This window comes from Rhinoderma darwinii, chromosome 2 (genome assembly GCF_050947455.1).
Source record: "Rhinoderma darwinii isolate aRhiDar2 chromosome 2, aRhiDar2.hap1, whole genome shotgun sequence".
NCBI lineage: Eukaryota > Metazoa > Chordata > Amphibia > Anura > Rhinodermatidae > Rhinoderma > Rhinoderma darwinii.
In genome coordinates, this window is record NC_134688.1 from 92,183,252 (window position 1) to 92,205,739 (window position 22,488).

Sequence of the window (22,488 nt, forward strand, 5' to 3'; positions counted from 1 at the left end):
CGCGATTTTTGCTGAGTTTTTTTTAGGCTTTTTTTTTTTAGCTATCTCTTCAACAGAAAGGTGGAATAACCGCGAGTGTTTTTTGTCGAAACACGCTTCAAAATACGCGTCGAAAATCGCGGCAAAAAAAGCGTTTATTTCCGTCTCTCATTGAATTCAATGGGGTTTTTGAGGCGGAAAACACCTCAAAATAAGGCATGACGCTTCTTTTTACCGCAAGCGTTTTTTTTCAATGGGAAAAATCAATGAGTCAATTTCGGAAGTTCTTTTGCCGCGGTAAAAAACTCTGTAAAATCTCCGGAATTCTGCCACTTTAGAGCAGTTAGTATAGTAACTTGTGAGGGCTCTATGGGGGGGGGGGGGGATTATTCCACCCTATAGAGCCCTTATCTGTCAGTAAAACGCCCAGACCCCCCTTTTCAGTATGCTCCCGGCCCCCCCAGCATTGGCCGACCCCTTTTAAATTAGATGGGGCAGGAAGCGGAGTGTATAATCCTTCCCCATAAACCTGCCCCCACTAATTTAAAAGAGAACGGCCGATAATGAAGGGTGAGGGATTCTACAAGGGGTGGCCTGAGCATCTTACGGACAGCCAAGGGATCTATAGGGGGAATAATCTTCCCCATAGAGTCCTCACTAGCTACCATACTGAAAGTTAGCGGGGTCTGAGTGTCTGCCTGCTGAGGGCTCTAAGGGGAATCCGCCCCCTTAGAGCCCTTAGCAGTAAGTTAGACGCCCAGACCCCCACCTTGCAGTATAGTAATTAGTGAGGGCTCTATGGGGGATTATTCAGACTCGGCTGTCTGTAAGATGCTCAGAACCCCCTCCTCCGATCACTTAAATAAGTGGGGACAGGAAGCTGAGCGCAGTATAGCTCCCCCCACGGCGGTCAGAGTCAGTACCCTCTTTGCAGTATAGTCCCCCCATAGCGTCCTCAGTAGTTATTATGCTGCAAGGGGGGGGGGGGTCATTGTGATTGGTGCAACTTTCTAATTACTTCTTATTAAAAAATATTTTTACTTTTTGAGATACAGCTGCTTTGTATCCTGTATATAGCGCTGAATATACATGGTTTGAATCTGTAACAAATAAAGATAACATTTTACTATGAAATATTTTGACTTTTCACACTCCTCTGTATGTAGGTAGTTAAAATCAGAGCAGTGGTTGCCAGCTCTCTTCACCAGAACATTGCAGGATTGCAGCCAGTATTTATTTGTTCTCACTTGGGATGAACGGAGCCCGAGTTGTCCGACAGGCACTCATCTATCCTTCCTTCATATAGTTTCGGCTCAACTTGCTGTAAGATCCTGCAGTTATTAGATTTACATGCAAGTGTAAAGGTCCTTTTTGGTCAGGATCTCACACACTGTTTTGATGAGGAGCGAGGAGCAAGGTGTAGTTTTTATTGATACAATTTTGGGGTACATGAGACTATCACTTTTTATTCCATTTTTTTGGGAGCTAAGGTAACCAAAAAACAGCAATTGGTTTTTTTCTTCGAGGTGTTCATCATGCGGGTCAAGTAACATATTGTAATAGTTTGGGCATACCTCACCGCTGTCCCGGCTGTCTGCAAAATGTCCCGCCGGTCGCTGCATCCAAACAGCTCATTGCTGCTGACTTCAGCAGCGATCAGAAGAAGGCAGGAGTCTTGCGGCGGTGTTCTCACTGCGATCGATGCCAGCACGGGAGTGGACCAGTACAGTCACCTGACCTGTCAGGTGACTGGACTGGTTCACTCCCGGGCCAGCATCGACACCAGTGAGAACGTCGCTGCAAGACCCAGACTTCTGGCGGTGAGTGATGTCAAAAGCAGAGCGGAGAGTGGCAGCAGTAGGGCCGGCTACCTCTACCACTCTCCGCTCTGGCGGCACTGTGGTATCTACAGGGGGGCCGTGTGTGGCGCTACTTACAGGGGGGCCGTGTGTGGAGCTATCTACAGGGGGGCCGTGTGTGGAGCTATCTACAGGGGGGCCGTGTGTGGAGCTATCTACAGGGGGGCCGTGTGTGGAGCTATCTACAGGGGGGCCATGTGTGGAGCTATCTACAGGGGGGCCGTGTGTGGAGCTATCTAGAGGGGGGCCGTGTGTGGAGCTATCTAGAGGAGGGCTGTGTGTGGAGCTATGTACAGGGGGGCTGTGTCTGGAGCTATGTACAGGGGGGCTGTATCTGGAGCTATCTACAGGGGGGCTCTGATGGATGATTTTTCCATTGACCGGTAGCAGAGTTACACAACTGGAAAAAAAAATCCCCATCATGTAACTCTGCTACCTGTCAATTGAAAAGTTCTCAACCACAGGGTCTCCTTCTTGACTTTCATTGTGCTCAGCCTTTTGGTTTGTCCTGCAGCTGCTGCCGTGATGAGCAAATGTTATACCCAAGATAGGAAAGGTAACAAAAAGACGACATAACCGGATCCATAATATCTGTGATATCCAGACAGTCTAGAGACACGCAGTGAGAATTTGCGCGTGTTATTTGCAGAAGGATCTGGCCGTGATTTGATGTGCTGATGCGGGATATTGGGCGTGGTTAGGGGCGTGGCTTAAAATGTCCCTCTTTTCCGAATTCAAAAGTTGGGAGGAATGGTTTGGGCAATGCGGCGGGGGCAATGGGTTGTCGGAGGGGGCTGCTCCCTCTTTCTACCTACCGCCTTAGATGCCGCAAACGCAATGGTCCGCGGCATCCAAGGGGTTACATCAAAGTGATCTATTACACAGCTGACACCCACAAGTATGGTGCCAAGCATGGCGCATGCTAAGCCTGTGAACTCGCTCCATACTTCCACCTAACGGCTACCACATACATGTACGTGGTATGTCGTTAAGAGGTTAAAGCGAATTGCATACCTAAGTGATAACTTTTCGTTAATCTAAAGGAATGATCAATAGACATTCATTTTTTAATTTAACTCATTGACCTTGACAATTGCACCAGTATAATTTTTCCAAACAACCAAATTTTAATATGCAGAGATAACACACACTCGCACTTCTGGTAAACAAATCTAATGATAGGTTGGGTGCTCTATAAATAACCAGTGTCACATGTGAATTATGCATCCACCCAGGATTTCCAGGTAAACCACATTTACAATGAAGGCTCCACAGAGACTATCAGTAGGGTGGGGCATTACCCAGTCTTCGCATGCATTTTTAGTGATTAATACTTTAATGTGGAAAGTTAACCAGTAAAGGTAAGGTGAGGGGAGAAAGAAGGATTAAAACCTCCACTGACATACTGTGAAGGTATATCCATGTCATCACTTTAAATCTCAAAAACGTATTCTCTCTTTTAGTATAGTTATTGATTGCTCCAGTAATTTCTGGACAACAGGGGTGGTTCCCAGACAAGTATATATCACAAATTTTCCCAGCACATGGCATAAAATCCTTCAAACTTAATTTATCAATATAAGACACATACAGTAGTAATAAAGTTAAAGACAACGTTTCTGCTTACGTGTTTTGAGCAGTAAGTAATGTGGAAATACAATATCCCTAAAAGTGTGGGCTAAGAACAAATCAAAAAACATTAGGTTGTAGCCATAAGTGACCAAATTGAAAAAAGCAAAGACAAAAATTTTTAAAAAACCACAATAAACTTAATTCTTTCAAGACGATAACTACCAAGCATTTGGCTAATTGAAGAAGTCTTCCATGTTCTCGCTATCGTGATTCTGGCAGCCAGAAACATAAAATTAGATTAAGTTTTGAGTATGTTTGGGTATATGGGGAGCTGGTTTATTCATTAATACTTCCCAAGGGAATGTACTGAGAGAGATGTGTGCCACCGATTGTAAAAGATAATAGTAGCGTATCCAGAAACGGTGTATTCTTCGGCAAGTCCACTAGATATGCAATAGTGAACCCTTGTCTCCGCAACCACTGAAATAATGAGAGAAGGACCCAGGGAAGATCTGTGCCAGCCTCGAGGCGTTAAATACCATCATGTGAAGAGTTTATAATCATTTGGTTAGGTTTGCATTGATAGAGGGCTTAGGAGTAGATTCGGCCGTATCTTGCCAGTATCTAAAAGAAAGCAAGTTTCCTAGATCCTCCGCCCATCGTTGCATATAGGAAAGTTTGTCCTTCTGCAAAATAAATGATTTATATAAAAAGGTAGCTATATTGCCCGATCCACCTGGATTATTTTGACAGGTGTATTCACAAACTGTTTTTTTAGAATCAAGGTTATCATGTTTATGTTTCAGGGAAGCAAAATTTTCTTGGATTTGTTGAAACCTAAAAGATTCAGAGGGGGGGGGGGCACATCATTTATCGAGGCGAAATGATTGTGTGATTTAATGCCTGTGCGAACTGCAAAAATCAGCAATGCGTAACAGGCCCTTATTTAACCACCACTGGAACCCTCCTACATTCATAAACAGGGAAAGTTTGGATTGCTAAAAACATGAGCAAGAGGGGTATTAGTGAGCAAACCTGCTATTATAAGCGATCCTAGAGTGCCAGGGAGTGAGAGAATAAAGGACATAAAATGGCAGGCCGGGAGGAAGGGTTGGACCACAATAGCTTTTTAATATTAAAACCCGGAAGCGGTTCTACCCTCCATGGAGACCCAAGCAGAGGGCTCAGTTGCAGTACTTACAAGCCACCCGAAGTCCTGGGAGCGAATAAGGTAGACTGAGGGCTTCTCTTTAATTTACCCTGACAAGTAAATCTGAGCAGTAAGCAAATCAAGTCTAGTTACAAAGGACGGGTGTGTATGAAAAAGGTACAGAATAGGTGGTAGAAAGGTCATTTTATAGCATATATACTGCCCAACCAAGATATTTGATACACGTTCCATAGTTGAAGATGCCCCACCTGCTTTTTCTTTTCTGAACGGTGGGTAGTTGACCATGTGAGCTGAATCCATAAGTGAAATACGGATCCCCAGAAGTGGGACATACTTAGTGGTCCACATAAAATCAAAATTAAGCTTAAAGAGGGCACTTATAATGTGGTGACCGTGCCCATCTCCTACATAATCTGATCAGCGCTGTAATGTAGATAACAGCAGTGGTTTTTATTTTGAAAAACGATAATTTTTGAGCAAGTTATAAGCAATTTTAGATTTATGCTAATTCGTTTCTTAATGACCAACTGGGCGTGTTTTTACTTTTTACCAACTGGGCGTTGTACAGAGGAGAGTATGATGTTGACCAATCAGCGTCATACACTTCTCGTTCCAGCCCAGCTTCTTTCACTGCACAGTGTGATTGTGCACAGTGTGACTGTGCAATGAAAGAAGCTGGTCTGGAACAATGAGAAGTGTATGACGCTGATGGGTCACTGATTGGTCAGCGTCATACACTCCTCTGTACAACGCCCAGTTGGTAAAAAGTAAAAACACGCCCAGTTGTCTACTAAGAAACAAAACTAGCTTAAATCTAAAATTGCTTATAACTTGCTCAAAAATGATCGTATTTCAAAATAAAACCACTGCTGTTATCTACATTACAGCACCGATCAGATTATGTAGGAGAGAGGGCACTTATAATCTGGTGACAGAGCCTCTTGAAGTAACAATCATTGGAGCAGAGATATTTATATTTAGGGCCTTCGGCCTCATGCACACGACCGTGTTTTTGCTTCCGCAATTAATCAGGAAAAACGTGGATGAAACGTGGACTCATTCATTTCTACACTCTGGACCGCAAACAAATAGGACAATTCATTATACGGTGCGGGATTGCGGTCCAGGCTCTTTAAAATCAATGTGTGTATGGTCCGTGAATTGCAAACGGCCCGCGGACGACACTCCGTAATCATGAGGCCTTAGACTTACTACTATGCCCTCGAAGACCAGATAGACGGCCAAAGATATCAAATACCCTAAAAACATTAGGGGGAGAGGTAAGCGGAGAAGTAAAAAAAAAACAGCCAAACATCTCCTGCAAAGAACGAACATTTGTGCTCGTCTATATTACTAACCACTCCTTGAAAATCGAGCAATAGCGCCAAGGACAGAAGGTACCCCTGCCTTGTACCTTGATGTACCGTAAAATGGTCGGAGTCAAATCCTCTAATACAGACCTTGGCAGTAAGCTCCGCATAAAGCGATTGAAGAGAATTGAGGAACAAGAGACCAAATCCCAAATTATAATGTAAGTAGGGCCACGAGACTCAAACAGCTTGAGTAAATCCACGCTTAACGTACGTTGTCTGGAGGGGCCTCCAAGCCAGTTTGCATTCAATATAGATAGAGCATTGTAGGTCCTAGCGTTGTCCGCTACCTACCTACTAGGGAGAAAACCCACCTGACCAAGGTGAATATACTTGAATTACCTAGGCAAGAATGCATTCAGTTAGGTTGCCAGAACTTTAGTGCATATCTTTGTCGCTGTTGATAAACGAGAGACGGCAATAATTCCTTTTGTCCGAGTGGTCCTTGTGAGGTTAGGGAATTACATGTAAACCATATTATAGAAAGCTCCTAGTTGTCCACCCTGACAAAAATAATTAAAAAATGAGACTATGGTTACCGACCAGAGTAGGCGATAAGTTTTTATAAGAAATTCCAGTAAACCAGTCATGTCCTGGGGCATTGTATGGTTTAATGGTCTTAATTGCTTGGAGAACCTCGTTCTAAGAGATATCTGCTTCCATAAAATCAAAATGTTCGGAGGATAAGTTGGGGATAGGGTCAGGAGATAGGACTTAATCAGCAAAGGATTTATGGAAAAAAGCAAAAGAAACATAGAGTTGGGAATAAAAGTTATCACATTGTTTAGAATGTGTTTAGGGTCTTGAGTGGGATCCCCTCTCGATTTACACAGCTGTGAAGCGCCAGCATGACACATTTTAAAGCACTCCAGCAAATTATTTTTTTTTTGCTTATACAGTGCAGCATAGGCTATTATTAAAGAATCATGTAGATGATCTTGTAAATGCCTTGTGTATACCTGTTGTAGTTGATGTGCCATTTATGGTTTGCCTGCCATCTTGGTTCCTTCTTGCCTTCTGATATGGTTCTCCTAATGCCGCCTACATTTCCAATTACACCTCTGGCTATGCAGAGGGAGCGGAGTCTCATCACACTGCACTAATAGCAGCAAGTGACAGATCAATGACATAGAACTTCTGTCCTTTAACTCATACGGAGTCTGTGTATTCCTATGCGATGCAGCTTCAGCCTCTCTACTCTGACTCTTGCATGCGATAGGTTTTTCTGTCAGATCTTACAAGCAGGAAGCAGAGTGGAGCAGTATAAAGCAGCATCTTGTAACACACAGAGATGCTGCTACAGCATATAACTCTTATGTACCTGTATCATACAGCAGAGGGTGCCAGAACATTGGTTAGTATGACTAGAGAAGGAGATACAGCCTCGACAGGAAGGGTATGAGCAGAGCTGTTCCTGTTCAAGCACGTGTGAGCAGAGCTGCATCATACAGAAGACGACAAGCTTCTACAAAAGCTACTTTGCAGAGAGAGAACCGGTCTGCCAGACACACTGCATCACAGAGGCAGATACGGCCTGTTCCAGGAGGCCTCAGTGAAGTTCAGTCAGCGTGAATACCTGGAGAAAATATAGGCGGCGCCCCAAGCTGGTCTGCGGCATCCAGACCAAAGAGAAAAGGCACCCGGTGTTCGGAGCAACTAACGGAGGGAAATACAGTCATCAGCTATTACAGAATCGGTCCCAAACTTTTGCCATACAGTTGGACTGTTGTAGTATAAGCCAGGCTATAACCTGGTGCGGTCAATAATATAAAAAGACTGTTGAAACACTCATTTTGAAGTTAATCATATGCATGCCATTGTTATTGTACTGTTCAAGTTTGTTTGCTGCATTCTTCCAAGAAAAGAAAGAGTTAACGGCAACCACTGTATCAGCCATTTTGTCTCCTGCCTTTCTACACTTAATCTCATAAAATACACTGGACTCTCTGCTCAGACAGATAGTATAGACAATTCGTGTCAGTCAGGGAAGGGGGGGGGGGGGTTATAACTCTGCAGCTAATCATTGTGTGGACTCACTTACTATATCACTGCACTCCCGCTCCCTTAGATAAGGAAGAAATCTCTTCAGCAGCAGCACTCTCTGTATGGAGGAACATATGGTGTAAAAAGGAGGGTGGAGCTTGGTGGGGAGGAGAGTAGTCTCAGAGCTGCCAGGAGGGATTTGATACATTATGTTATCCTGTACTTCAAAGGTAGTCAGTCACATAGGACAGAATGACCTCCTGTCTACACCGGTCAGTCTATATCAGTGGCGGACACAGACTGCAAAAGGCCCCTGTGCAGATAATGTGCCAGGGCCCCCCCCCCCCACCCCGCAAACTTCTCATGGCCGACGGTCCGCTTTCAGCTGCATCGCTGGGTCTCCTAAGTGACCCAACAATGCAGCACTAGCAGCCGGGGCGTCACTAAGGCTGGGTTCACACACACACTATTTACGGACGTAATTTGGGCGTTTTAGCATTGAATTACATCCGAAAATGCGGCTCAAAAGCGTCGGAAAACATCTGCCCATTCATTTGAATGGGTCTTACGATGTTCTGTGCCGATGGTCATTTTTTTTTACGCGCCGCTGTCGAAAGGCGGCGCGTAAAAAACTGCCTGTCACTTCTTCAGATGTAAATGGAGCCGTTTTCCATGGACTCCATGGAAAACCAGCTTCAATTACTTCCGTAGTGGACGCAGCAAAAGACGCCTGCACATGCCATTACGGCTGAAATTACGGTGCTGTTTTCTCCTGAAAACAGCACAGTAATTTCAGCCGTAACAGACGCTGCCGTGTGAACATACCCTCAGGGCTTAAAATGTCCGGGAAATAGCCCCAATACATATGTGTCCGCCCCAAAAAAAAGTGTGTGTATAGGAGACAGCATAGCATATCTATAGCACTACGAGCCTATAAACTATGGATAGGATTAGATACAGTGGCTGAGCAGACAGTATCACACATGATAGGATTAGATACAGTGGCTCAGAAGGCAGTATCACACATGATAGGATTAGATACACAGCTCAGCAGACAGTATCACACATGATAGGATTAGATACAGTGGCCCAGCAGACAGTATCACACATGATAGGATTAGATACAGTGGCTCAGCAGACAGTACCACACATGATAGGATTAGATACAGTGGCTCAGCAGACAGTACCACACATGATAGGATTAGATACAGTGGCTCAGCAGACAGTATCACACATGATAGGATTAGATACAGTGGCTCAGCAGACAGTACCACACATTATAGGATTAGATACAGTGGCTCAGCAGACAGTATCACACATGATAGGATTAGATACAGTGGCTCAGCAGACAGTATCACACATGATCGGATTAGATATAGGGCCCAGCACAGTATCATACATGATTGGATTAGATACACAGCTCAGCAGACTGTATCACACATGATAGGATTAGATACAGGGCCCAGCTCGCTGACATTGCGGCTCCAGCGCTGGACCCAGGAAAGGTAAGAATAATAATTTTGCTTCTTTATGTGTTACTGATTATTTTTGTGTGTTTGTGTTTTTTTTACAGGTTCGGTTGTTGGACTTCGGATACGAGGACTTCAATGACGGCGTTTTTTTTATTCTCAATAAAATGGTTAATGAGGGTTGTGTTTTTATTTCAATAAAAAAAATTTCTATGTGCTTGTATCTTTTTAAACTTTATTATCACCGCCTTAGTAATGGCCGCTGGCTGATTGACAACCTCCATTACTAAGGCGAGGCTTAATGTTAGCCGGTGCAGAGTCTACACTAACCCCCATTATTACCCCGGTACCCACCGCCACCAGGGGTACTGGGAAGAGCCGGGTACAAACCAGTACCCGACCAGCTGTAGTGACGGGCAGGCACCGGGGTGGCCGCAGGCTGGTAGTATTAGGCTGGGGAAGGCCAAAAACAGTGGCCCTTCCCACCCTTGTAATGCTGCCTGCTGCTGCTGTGTTGTATCTGGCTGGTTATGAAAATTGGGGGGGACCCGACATCGTTCTTTCCAATTATTTTTTAAATGACGTGGCGTCCCCCCCATTTTCATAACCAGCCAGATACAATAAAGCAGCAGCAGCCTAGCATCACCAGGGTAGGAAGGGCCACTGTATCTGGCCTTTCCCCTCCTGATAATACCAGCCTGCGGCCACCCCAGTGGCCGACCATCACTACAGATGGTCAGGTACTGGATCGTACCCGGCTCTTCCCAGCACCCCTGGTGGCGGTGGGTACCGGGGTAATAAAGGGGGTTAGTGTTAGCCTCTGCACCGGCTAACACTAAGCCCTGCCTTAGCAATGGATGCTGTCAATCAGCCGGCGGCCATTACTAAGGCGGTAGTAATATAGTTTAAAAAAAACCACAAAGACATAGAAAAAATATTTTATTGAAATAAAAAAAAAAAACACAACCCTCATTAACCATTTTATTAATAAAAAAAAAAGCTGTCATCGAAGTAGTCCTGGAATCCGCCGTAGTCCAACGACCGAACCTGTAAGAAAACACACAAAAAATGATTAGTAACACATGTGTTAGGGTATGTGCACACACACTAATTACGTCCGGAATTGACGGACGTATTTCGGCCGCAAGTCCCGGACCGAACACACTGCAGGGAGCCGGGCTCCTAGCATCATAGTTATGTACGACGCTAGGAGTCCCTGCCTCGCTGCCGGACAACTGTCCGGTACTGAAAACATGATTACAGTACAGGACAGTTGTCCCACAGCGAGGCAGGGACTCCTAGCGTCGTACATAAGTACGACGCTAGGAGCCCGGCTCCCTGCAGTGTGTTCGGTCCGGTACTTGCGGCCGAAATACATCCGTCACTTACGGACGTAATTAGTGTCTGTGCACATACCCTAAGGCTTAGATACAGGGCCCATGTGTGATACTGTCTGTGGGACCCTGTATCTAAGCCTACCACAAGGTAGGCTTAGATACAGGGTCCAGCAGACAGTAATCTTATACAGTATAAGATTACTGTGTGCTGGGGCCCTGTATCTAAACCTACAGTGTGGTAGGCTTAGATACAGGGCCCAGCAGACAGGATCACGCATGGGCCATGTATCTAAGCCTACCATGTGATTGGCTTAGATACAGGGCCCAGCAGACAGCATCACACAATCTGTGATCCTGTCTCATGGGCCCCCTAAGCCTGCTACATCGTAGGCTTAGGGGTTGTGCAGTCCCTAAACATTGATGGCCTATCCTCAGGATAGGCCATCAATAGCTGATGTGTCGCCCGGGACCCGCAAATCAGCTGTTTTGAAGGGGCCGCAGCACTCGTACGAGAGCTGCTTCCCCTTCATTTCACTACTCGCCCACACTGTGAATCGCCGAAACCGATTCACAGTGTGACCGGAATGAAGTGACAGGAATGAAGGGGAGCAGCTCTCGTACGAGTGCTGCGGCCCCTTCAAAACAGCTGATTGGCGGGTCCCAGGAGTCGGACCCCGCCAGTCAGGGCTATCTTACCTTCCTCTTCGGCCGCGGCGGGAGTTCTGTCGTCTCGATGCTGTGCGCGGCGGCATAGCGCTGTGACGTCATGTGCTGCGCACAGCGCCTGACGTCAGGACCTCCGCTGCGATCCGGAACCAGGAAGGTAAGTAAAGTATGTTACTATAGTAACAGGGGCCCGCGGCCCGAGTTACTATAGTAACTTTTTATTGATGTGGTGCGGGGGGCCGTGGGCCCCCCTGGCTTCGGGGCCCGGTCGCAATTGCGACCGCTGCGACCCCTATAGCTACGCCAGTGGTCCACGGGCCTCTGTCTCAGTCCTCAGCATCGCGCAGCTGAGAACTGAGTCGGCCAGCAGAGGAACGGGCCCCCTTCCCACGCGGGGCCCTTGTGCAGCTGCACCGGCTGCACATGCGGTATGTCCGCCCCTGGTCTATATAGATGGTCAGACTGGGAATCACATTACATAGCCGCCCACAATGAAAAGGTTCAAAATATATGGATGCAACTGTTCTGGGAAGAAACAAATGACACCGCTAGAATATGGCTGGTGAGTTAGCATTATATGTGCAACAAAAATAACTTACCCCAGTGCTTCTTTAAAGAAATACATAACTTACCTAAAAAACCCTTTGCAACCCTCACATGTCATGGCATTAAAGTGAAAACCAGTAGCTTTGTCCCCACAGACTCCACATATTCTGGGTACATTCTTATCAAACTCCATGTCACCATCGGGGAAGGATGAACTTGCTTGCATGTAATCCATGACTAAAACAAAATAAGTAATAATATGTTATTGTGAATAACAAATGAACCTGCACAATCAGTAACAAGAGAGAATTATTCAAGCTTAACCGGTTCCCGCCCGCTGACTGTATGGCTTGCATGTAATCCATGACTAAAACAAAATATAATGTATATAAACGGCCGGCGGTCAAGGTCCTTAAAACCCATGCCATAGTGCATTACAGCGTGGGGTTTAGCCTGCTGCCAGAGCGTTTGACTAGCTGAATGTGGGGTGCCCAGAAGTCAGTGAATGCCAGGGACCCTGAAGAGAAGATAGAAGTGGCTTTCACGGCTTCTATCTTCTGATCAATTGTACACAGTGCTCAATGAGCGCTGCGTGTAGAATAGATCTATTGGTCCCTGTGATCATGTGACTGGTCACATGATCGCCGGGAAGCAGTTAGCAGGAGACTGCTGCTGGGTCTAAGTAGACCCAGCACAGCCCAATTAGTGACAATAGTTACTGTAAGAGGGCTGATTTCACTTGTGCAGCCCTAGTTACAGTGGAAAAACAAGGTGTAAAAATAAAATATAAAATAAAGTCCCCCAAATGTCTTTTCTGAACTTTGAGAGACAGGCCATAACAATAAAAAATTTTAAAGTAAAATAAAGTGCAAATAATCTACGGTAAATAATAATTACACTTAACCCCTTAGTGACCAGACCTGAAAGTGCCTTAATGACCAAGCCAGATTTTGGAAATCCAGCATGGGTAACTTTATCAGAGAATAACTCTGTAATAGTTTTACATATCCAACTAATTCTGACGTTGTTTTTTCGTCACATATTGTACTTTATTTGGGTGGTAAAAGTAGACCTATAGAATTTGCGTATATTTATAAAAAAACATAAAAACTGATGAAAATTTGTAAAAATTGTCTTTTCTTCCAATTTTCAACTGCAATATGTCACATATGTACAGTACATACAAACTGTACAAATATTTTATCAAATATATATTTACAGCTCTTTACTTTATTTTGGCAGCACTTTGGATTTTTTTATTTTTACACTTTTAAGCGATATAGGACACTTACAAATCTAACAATACTTTTTTAAATTTTGACGTACATTTTGCTTTCCTGCACCAAGCCAAGTTTGACGTGGCTCATAGGTGTCAGAATAATAAAAACACCCCATAAATAACCCCATTTTGAAAACTAGACCCCTAAAGGTATTCATCTAGGGGTGTAATTAGTATTTTGCCCCCTACAGTATTTCCAGGAACAAATGCAAAGCAGGTGAAAAAAAAAATATAAAAATTTAACTTTTTTTCACAAATGTGTAATTTTAAAGGACAGATTTCTTGTACAGCAGACATGAGAATGAAGAAATGCACAACAAAATGTATCACCCTGTTTCTCCTGTGTTCAAAAATATCCCCATTGTGGCCCTACTGCATTTCCTGGGCACACGGCAGGACCCAAAAGGAAGGGAGCACCCGGAGGCTTTCAGGACACATATTTTGCTTGAAAATGTTTCAAGCCCCATTACACATTTATAGAGGCAGTGAGCTGCCAAAACGATAGGAACTCCCCATAAATGACCCCATTTTGAAAACTAGACCCCTTAAGGTATTCATCTAGGTGTGTACTAAGTATTTTGACCCCACAGTTTTCGCAGGAATTAATGCAAAGCAGGTGGAAAGAAAATTTAATTTCACTTTTTTTCACAAATGTGTCATTTTAAGGTCAGATTTCTTGTACAGCGGACATGAGAATAAGGAAATGCACCAGAAAATGTATCACCCTGTTTCTCCTGTGTTAAAAAATATCCCCATTGTGGCCCTAATATCTTTCCTGGACACACGGCATAACCCAAAATGAAGGGAGCACTCGGAGGCATTCAGGACACACATTTTGCTTGAAAATGTTTCAGGCCCCATTACACATTTATTTTTTTTCTCAAATAGTTCATTTTTATCACATATTTATCACAACGTGCATGCAACTGGTGAAGTACGCCTTAAAGGTATTACTATTGTATGCCTTAGTATAGAAATATGCCGAATACTCATCATTGGGGGACAAACAGAAGGAGAAGTGAATTTCATGTTTTTATAACTTTTTGTTGAAAAGGAGAGGATTCTAGTTTTCTAGATTGAGAAATATATGTCCCTAACAGTTTCTACACCCTATGACTATGTCGTGCTAAGAAAGCAGCTGTCCTGCAATCATGTCAGTCCATAGACATTATGTATATCAACCCGCTCTGATATATAGTAAGTTAGAGTGGGAAAATGTATTAAACTGTTGGCGGAAAAAGGCAATATATCCAAAAAAAAGGAGGAAGAATGTATCCAGCTATGTGGAAAACTAGAGCATGTTCACAGGATGAAAGAAAATTTGTAGGGCTGTAATGACTTTATTATTCAAAGTAACTGGTCATACAACGTCTCTTTAGCTCCATCAATCCCTATATAAGGGACGAATGTGCCAAGTGACGCGGTACACCATAACAAGCCCCTGCCCGGCAAGGTAGGAACCGCCATGTGCACAAAACAACCAATCACCTGTAGAATATATAAAGGGGCAGTGTCCCACACCGTATGTATAGATACAGTAAAGGACCACTACTCCCCAAATTAATGTCGCTATTTCTAGAAGTATTGTCGGGTGTAAGAGGTCCACCAAAAACCCGAAAAAAACTGTAATAAAGCCCATAGTGTATTGATAAGGAACAGCTCGATTATTAGAAATCCTCAGAATAAAAAGAAAAAATTATGCCGTATCCCCAGTGAGTAACAGCTATTTATGGCAGGACATAGTCATAACGTAAAAAGAAATAAAAAGCTTTCAGGGAACAATTTTATCTTGAATGAATTTCAGGGCCTTATTCCACTTTAGAAAAGTATATTTCCCTCCCTCCCAAAAAAAGTGATAAAAAAAGAAATCTCTAAAAGAAGCCTAAATTTTGGCATCTCCTTAATGTACAGCGAAGCGGCTTCCCAAAAAAAGAGGAGAGGTGTACAGAAAAATAAAATCCTAAATAAATCCTGCATTTTAACTTTTATAGCACACAAAAAAAAATTAGTAATGTGCGACGGTATGATAGATTTCAAAACAGGGACTTATGCATAGACCAGGGTTGGAAGGACGAGTGGAACAATAATATCTTGACTCACTTCGCTGTCCTCGTTTGCTGCAGACCCGACACCGTTTTTTTTGGGTATTTTTGGTTAGGTGTTGAAGGGATGGGGTGTAAAAAATGTTTTTTCATCAAGTTGGCGTACATCCTCTGACTCATGGACTACTCTCTGGTCTGCAGATTAAAATAGGAGATCTTCAATCACTTTCTCCTGAAATTCAAAGAATGTCGCCCTGCCCGCTGATTTTTTGTACAGGACAAATGTATTGTGCATTGCAACCTGGATGAGGTATATTGCCACTTTCTTATACCATGTTCTGGTTTTCCTTTTAACCAGATAAGGTTGTAACATCAGGTCGCACAAATCTACCCCACCCATGAATTTGTTATAGCCGATGACACAAACAAAGGCTTTTGTCTATCTGCAGAGGCTCCACGTTCTCTAAGGGTATGTGCACACGATAACGACCATTACGGCTGAAATTACGGAGATGTTTTCAGGAGAAAACAGCTCCGTCATTTCAGAGGTAATTGCTCCTACTCACATTTTGCGAGGCGTCATTGACGGCCGTAATTTGGAGCTGTTCTTCATTTGATTCAATGAAAAACGGCTCAAATTACATCCAAAGAAGTGTCCTGCACTTCTTTGACGAGGCAGTCATTTTACGCGTCGTCTTTTGACAGCGACGCGTAAAATGACAGGTCGTCGGCACAGCACGTCTGCAAACCCATTCAAATGAATGGGCAGATGTTTGCCGACGTATTGGAGCCGTATTTTCAGGCGTAAATCGAGGCATAATACAACTCGTTTACGCCTGAAAATAGGTCGTGTGAACCCAGCCTAACAGTTTCTGTTGCACTTGAATGGACAGTGCTGATCATGTAGACGTCCTTGCGGTCACGAAATTTTAAAGCCAGCATCTTCTCAATTTTAGAAGTACATGACTCCCCCTTTCGTGGTTTTTTTTATCCACAAGTTGACGTGGGAAACCTTTGCGATTCCTGTGTATTGTGCCACAGGCTCCGGTGTTGGCACAATGAAGGGCACTAAACAATGGCACACTGGTATAAAAGCTGCCAGTGTATACATGATACCCCTTGTGTAGGAAAGAGCCAATTAAATCCCACACAATCTTACCAGTGGTACCAATATTTGGAGGGCACCCTGGTGGATTAAATTCACTGTCTTTACCCTCGTAGATCTTAAATGCACATGTGTAGCCAGTAGTGCTTTCACATAACTTGTAGATCTTTACCCCGTATTTTGCACTTTTTGAGGGTATGAATTGGTGGAATGCGAGACCCCCTTTGAAATTCATTAGCGATTCATCCACTACTAAATTTTGTTCAGGGGTATATGCTCCTAAAAAGGAGGAATTAAGAAAATTTAGCAAAGGCCTTAATTTATACAGCCGGTCACGGCTTCTGTCGCTGGAAGGGGGTGCCTGTAGGTTGTCACTAAAGTGGAGAAATCGCATAAGTATTTCATACCTGCTGCGTGACATAATGCCAGAAAAAAATGGGGGTGGCATGTATAGGGCTTGATGCCCAATATGACCTAATAGAGGTTTTTTTTTATAATTCCCATGTTAAGGGTGAGGCCCAGATTTTTTTTTATTTCCATTGCATTTGTGGGATTCCACAACCTGGCATAAGGTGACGAAGGCTTATTTGCAATGTACTGCCTGGCATACAAATTTGTTTCCTGCACAAAATGTTCCAAAACTTGGTCCGTAATAAAAATATTAAAATAATTTAGTGGTGAAAAATTACTGACATAGGGATTTATGCCAGGAGTAGCAATAAAGTCATTTATGGTGGGAGAAAATAAACTTGTGGGTTCCCACACTAAATCGGTTTGGTGGGGTTGTGCAATTTCAGGGGCTGCACTTTGAACGGACGTTGTGGCAACTGCACCGTCTCCCATATCACTGGTGCTGGGTCTCATATCCATAGAATCCCTTGAAGCGACACTTTCGCTGTCGCTTTCAAGTAAAAGGTCAACTTCAGATTCAGAATCCGTATCTGAGCATAGCATCTGATAGGCTTCCTCAACGCTGTATCTTCTGGCAGCCATAATTATTATACAGTCTAAACCGTAAATAATAAATGTAACTAGCGGTTTAAAATTTTTTAGCAACTAAAAACACTAAAGGAATTAAACTTCTTTTTTTTTTTTTCAAACCTAAACCTAAACCCTACGCCTAACACAAACAGTAAACCCAAGCCCAGAACAGCACCCTACGCCGTCTAACAGCGTACCCTAAAAAGAAAGTAGTTAATAGAACGATTCTTAGTATATACCGTAAATATACTTTTATATATATATATATATATATATATATATATATATATATATATATATATATATATACTACATACTATAAAATACTGAAAAAATTATTATTTTTTTTAAACCGTGTGTGAGGAACAAGTCATTTTGTGAGGGGACACTGACACACTTGTATCTGTTTCTCTCCACAGCTAGAACAGAGTGAGGAGAAACAGATACATGTTTTTACTTTTATTTTACAGTAGTGATCACTATGATTGGATCTCATAGTGAACACAAAAGATCAGGAACCAATACGATTGGCTCCTGATCACTGCTCTAAGAATAGAGCTGGTAGCAACAGCTCGTTCTTAGAGCAGGAGCTGTCATTTAGACACTCCCGGCGGCTCTGTACACAGTAACAGCATGTGACCGCTGTGATTGGCTGTCACAGCGGTCACATGATGTTACAACGAAATCGGCAGGTCCTGATGGCTGCACTAAGAACCGGACCTGATACTTACAGCCGGTTTTTAGTGCAGACTTGACCAGGGGGAGTGGCTATTATTATTTAAAGCACCTGCTCGCCCTTTCATCAGCGTTTCTGGCCTGGCTGTGTCCATTTGTAAGTATGGCCTTTTTCGGTGTTTTTGTATATGTCCCTGTGTTTTTATCGGTTCTGTTTGTGCATCAGGAACGTTCTGTTCCAGTTTAGGATTTAGGGACTCGCAAGTCTGGGGATCCTTGTCGTGGATTGCGAGCTTGCATCCTTTTGGCCAAAATGATTACCAATACCCCAGGTATTTTTCATTATTATGTATATTCGCTTCTCTTGGACACAGCCGGGTCTTTGATGCTGGGAGAGCATGGTGTGTTGTTGTTTGGCATAGCAAGCAGGGTAGCCCGCTCTATGAATTATCAAGGCGTCACAAATAGGCTTCTACCTGGCTATACACGTTGTGCCTCATGACGTACACACTATCCCTCCATGTTTCACTCACTTGCACCCCATTATCCATTTATTTCTATTGAGGCACTTCATTTATTACTGCCCCCTATATTTCACTTATAGTATTACACTTGCACACACACTATTCATTTATTATTTCTTACTACACATCCCATGCACCACACACCACTCCCCTCAAGACCAGTGGGAGTGGCTATTATTATTTAAAGCACCTGCTCGCCCTTTCATCAGCGTTTCTGGCCTGGCTGTGTCCATTTGTAAGTATGGCCTTTTTCGGTGTTTTTGTATATGTCCCTGTGTTTTTATCGGTTCTGTTTGTGCATCAGGAACGTTCTGTTCCAGTTTAGGATTTAGGGACTCGCAAGTCTGGGGATCCTTGTCGTGGATTGCGAGCTTGCATCCTTTTGGCCAAAATGATTACCAATACCCCAGGTATTTTTCATTATTATGTATATTCGCTTCTCTTGGACACAGCCGGGTCTTTGATGCTGGGAGAGCATGGTGTGTTGTTTGGCATAGCAAGCAGGGTAGCCCGCTCTATGAATTATCAAGGCGTCACAAATAGGCTTCTACCTGGCTATACACGTTGTGCCTCATGACGTACACACTATCCCTCCATGTTTCACTCACTTGCACCCCATTATCCATTTATTTCTATTGAGGCACTTCATTTATTACTGCCCCCTATATTTCACTTATAGTATTACACTTGCACACACACTATTCATTTATTATTTCTTACTACACATCCCATGCACCACACACCACTCCCCTCAAGACCAGTGGGAGTGGCTATTATTATTTAAAGCACCTGCTCGCCCTTTCATCAGCGTTTCTGGCCTGGCTGTGTCCATTTGTAAGTATGGCCTTTTTCGGTGTTTTTGTATATGTCCCTGTGTTTTTATCGGTTCTGTAAGAATAGAGCTGGTAGCAACAGCTCGTTCTTAGAGCAGGAGCTGTCATTTAGACACTCCCGGCGGCTCTGTACACAGTAACAGCATGTGACCGCTGTGATTGGCTGTCACAGCGGTCACATGGTGTTACAACGAAATCGGCAGGTCCTGATGGCTGCACTAAGAACCGGACCTGATACTTACAGCCGGTTTTTAGTGCAGACTTGACCAGGGTGCCGCTAAACCCCCTCTACTACAGCGACGCCAAAAGGCGTCGTTGTAGACCGAGTACCTGCACCACCTGACGTCAAAAGACGGTGGGTGGTCGTTAAGGGGTTAAAATACCAACCCCAAAAAAAAAAAACTTTCCACACGCCAATCTTTGTCGTAGTACTAGCCCTGACCCAATTACCCTAAAATAGACATGTAATATATGAAACTTTACAGTAGGCAATGACTATCCCAAAGAAAAGGTCTGTTTTAGGGTAAAACTATATTAACAGAAAAAAATAGCTGAAAAGTAAGAAAAGCTTTAAGCTAGAAGTCTAAAAATTCTAAAATAGCAAAAAGGAAGTGTATAAAAATGCTAAAAAAAAAAAGAAAGAAGCCTGCATGGTCTACAAAACAAATGTCACAAAAATTACTTTGCTAGCCCAACAAATAAAAATAAAAAAGTTTTGCGTGCTAAAAATGGCAAAATGGTGTCTGGTCCTGAAAGCTCGAAATAGCCCGGTCCTGAACTGGTTAAAGGGGATGTCCCACCACAACAACTTATTACCTATAGGTTAAAAGTGTTTGATCGCTAGGGGTCCCACCTCTGGGACCCCCACAGATCAAGAGAACGGGGTCCTGAAACCCCATAAAAACGGAGCGGCAGGTCCCGCGCTCGGCTATCTATGGCAGTCCCATAGTGAAATAAATGGAGCAGCATGACGTTTTCTAGTGCTACTGATTAATTTTAACCATTGAGCTACAGCTTCAGTGCAAACGAATACATTGAGTTGCATGCAATCTTCTGGACTGCAGCTGTCACTCAATAGTTAAAATCAATCAGTAGAACTACAAAAAGTCTCAGTGTAGCCCTGTGTTGTTCGTTGTATAGGATTAGAAAAGAAAGCCTGCTTTTTTTCCCCAGGAACAACTCCACTCTTGTTCATTGGCTGGTATAGCAGCTCAGTCCCATTCAATGATTTCTGAAATACCAGACTTGCACAGAATATTTGACATACACTACTAAAGGTGCCCTTACATGGGCCAATGATCGGGTGAACGATCATTCATATGAATGCTTGTTCCCGATCATTGGCATTTGTAAACAAGGCAAAGTTCAACCGATGAGGGAGCAAACGCTTGTTTATCAAATGATCTTATCTTTTATGCGGCCAAAAACACTGGAACTGCTGCTGACATGATGCAAATAATTGGGGAGTAACTATCGTGCATCCCCATACTTTAGGATCGTTACTCCTTGTAAATGAGCAAACTAGCGCCGATCGACAAGGTGGTTACCGAACTGCACTCGGTAAATGTGGTTAAACAGCCCATGTAAAAACCACCATTGGCCATATTCCCCTTAAAAAAAGAATCACAAACCTAACAAAAGATTTGACTGCAGTAAACAATAATTGTAAGAAAAACAGTTGAATAATAGTACTGTGTCTAAAGGGTTAAACTCTGTCCCATCTTGCATGTATCACTGTGTAAAGAGCTTCTAATGAGGGTGTAGAGGTTCATGCTTATAGTATTTAATTAAGAACGTGACCTATGAAGCTTTCTTGAGAAAGAAAAAGATCAAACAAACGAAAAGCAATGGTGGAAAAACCAATGACGTCCACAGGAATGGGCCCACTTAGCTTTGTCTGCATTGCGCTGAAACACTGTTCACTTGCGGTCCCCAATGGCCACATGATTTTGCCACTACACAGCTGATCTCCCTAGAAGAAGAGCTTACCAATAAAAAGTTTCGCTCATACGGCATTCGGCAGACTATGCAACGGCGGCACAGAGAACTGTACGGCTCCGTAGTAAGGGGCACACGCTGCATTTTTGGCTGTCCGTGCACCACTGAATTAAAACTACACCTGCCAGTAGCTGGCGTAGATTCCAATGTAATTTATGCCAGCTTCTGGGCGTTTGTGACACTTCTATGCCAGAAAACTGGCGTAGAAACCTTATTTAAACTTCCCCCAATGTATTTTTGTTCTTCTTTGATTACACTAAGGCCTCATGCACACGACCGTAGCCATGTGCCCGGCCGTGATTTCCGGGTCGGCCGGCCACGGAGTGACAGACGCGAGCCGCCCGCAAATCGCCGGCTGTGCACATGGCCGCGGCCATTATTTTCAAGTCCAGACCGCAAAACACGGCCGTAATAAGACTTGACCATTCTTTCTGCGGTCCGGGCTCCAGGGCAATGCATGGACCCTGAAAACCAAGGGCGCAATACTCCCGGGGATTTTCGGGGGAATTGCGCCTGCAAAAGCACGTTCGTGTGCATGGGGCCTAAGGCAATATACGTGCCTGGCAAAGCAGAGAAAAGCAGGACCAGTAGATATTCTTACATAAAGTGTTTATCCTCTTTGGACCATCCCTTTTGTTGATAGGAAGGTCCCTCGATTATAAAATGGTCACAAGGTGTGCCCCTGGTGGAACTCCTATCAATCAGCTGTAGTCTGTGTTGGAACCTGGGACAGAGTGTTCACCTCCCCTGCAGAGTCTGAAACCAACCAGAGAAACATTTCCTTTTGGGGGGAATTAATGAACCTTACTACGCCAGTTTCTGGTGTAGAAAAGTGGCAATTTGCAACACAGCCCTCCCAACTTTTGTGGGAAGGGGGCATGGCTTCCTAAAAAGGGCGGAACCACATAGGCCCAACAAACTTATTATTTCCGCCAGAAAACTGGCCTAAATTACAGTGGAAATCTACGTAAACTCCTAGGCAACGTAAATTTCACTCTGGAACTTAGCGAGGCAAAGGCCAGTGCCAGACCCCGTACCTTGCCATCCCGAACCTCCCCCGTGATCGTACTACCCCAGCCTTTGGTGGATGGTTAAAGAA

The 22,488-nt window shown here is 43.8% G+C and overlaps 1 protein-coding gene across 1 annotated transcript in view; it reads right to left on the bottom strand.

Annotated features, from left to right (window-relative positions):
- The window catches only part of VDR (vitamin D receptor), a 161,521-nt gene that overhangs the window by 67,167 nt on the left and 71,866 nt on the right, over positions 1-22,488 (bottom strand). The window contains exon 3 of the mRNA XM_075850127.1: positions 12,039-12,189. Within this exon, the coding sequence (XP_075706242.1) occupies positions 12,039-12,189 (151 nt within the window). The remainder of the gene's footprint in view (positions 1-12,038; positions 12,190-22,488) is intronic.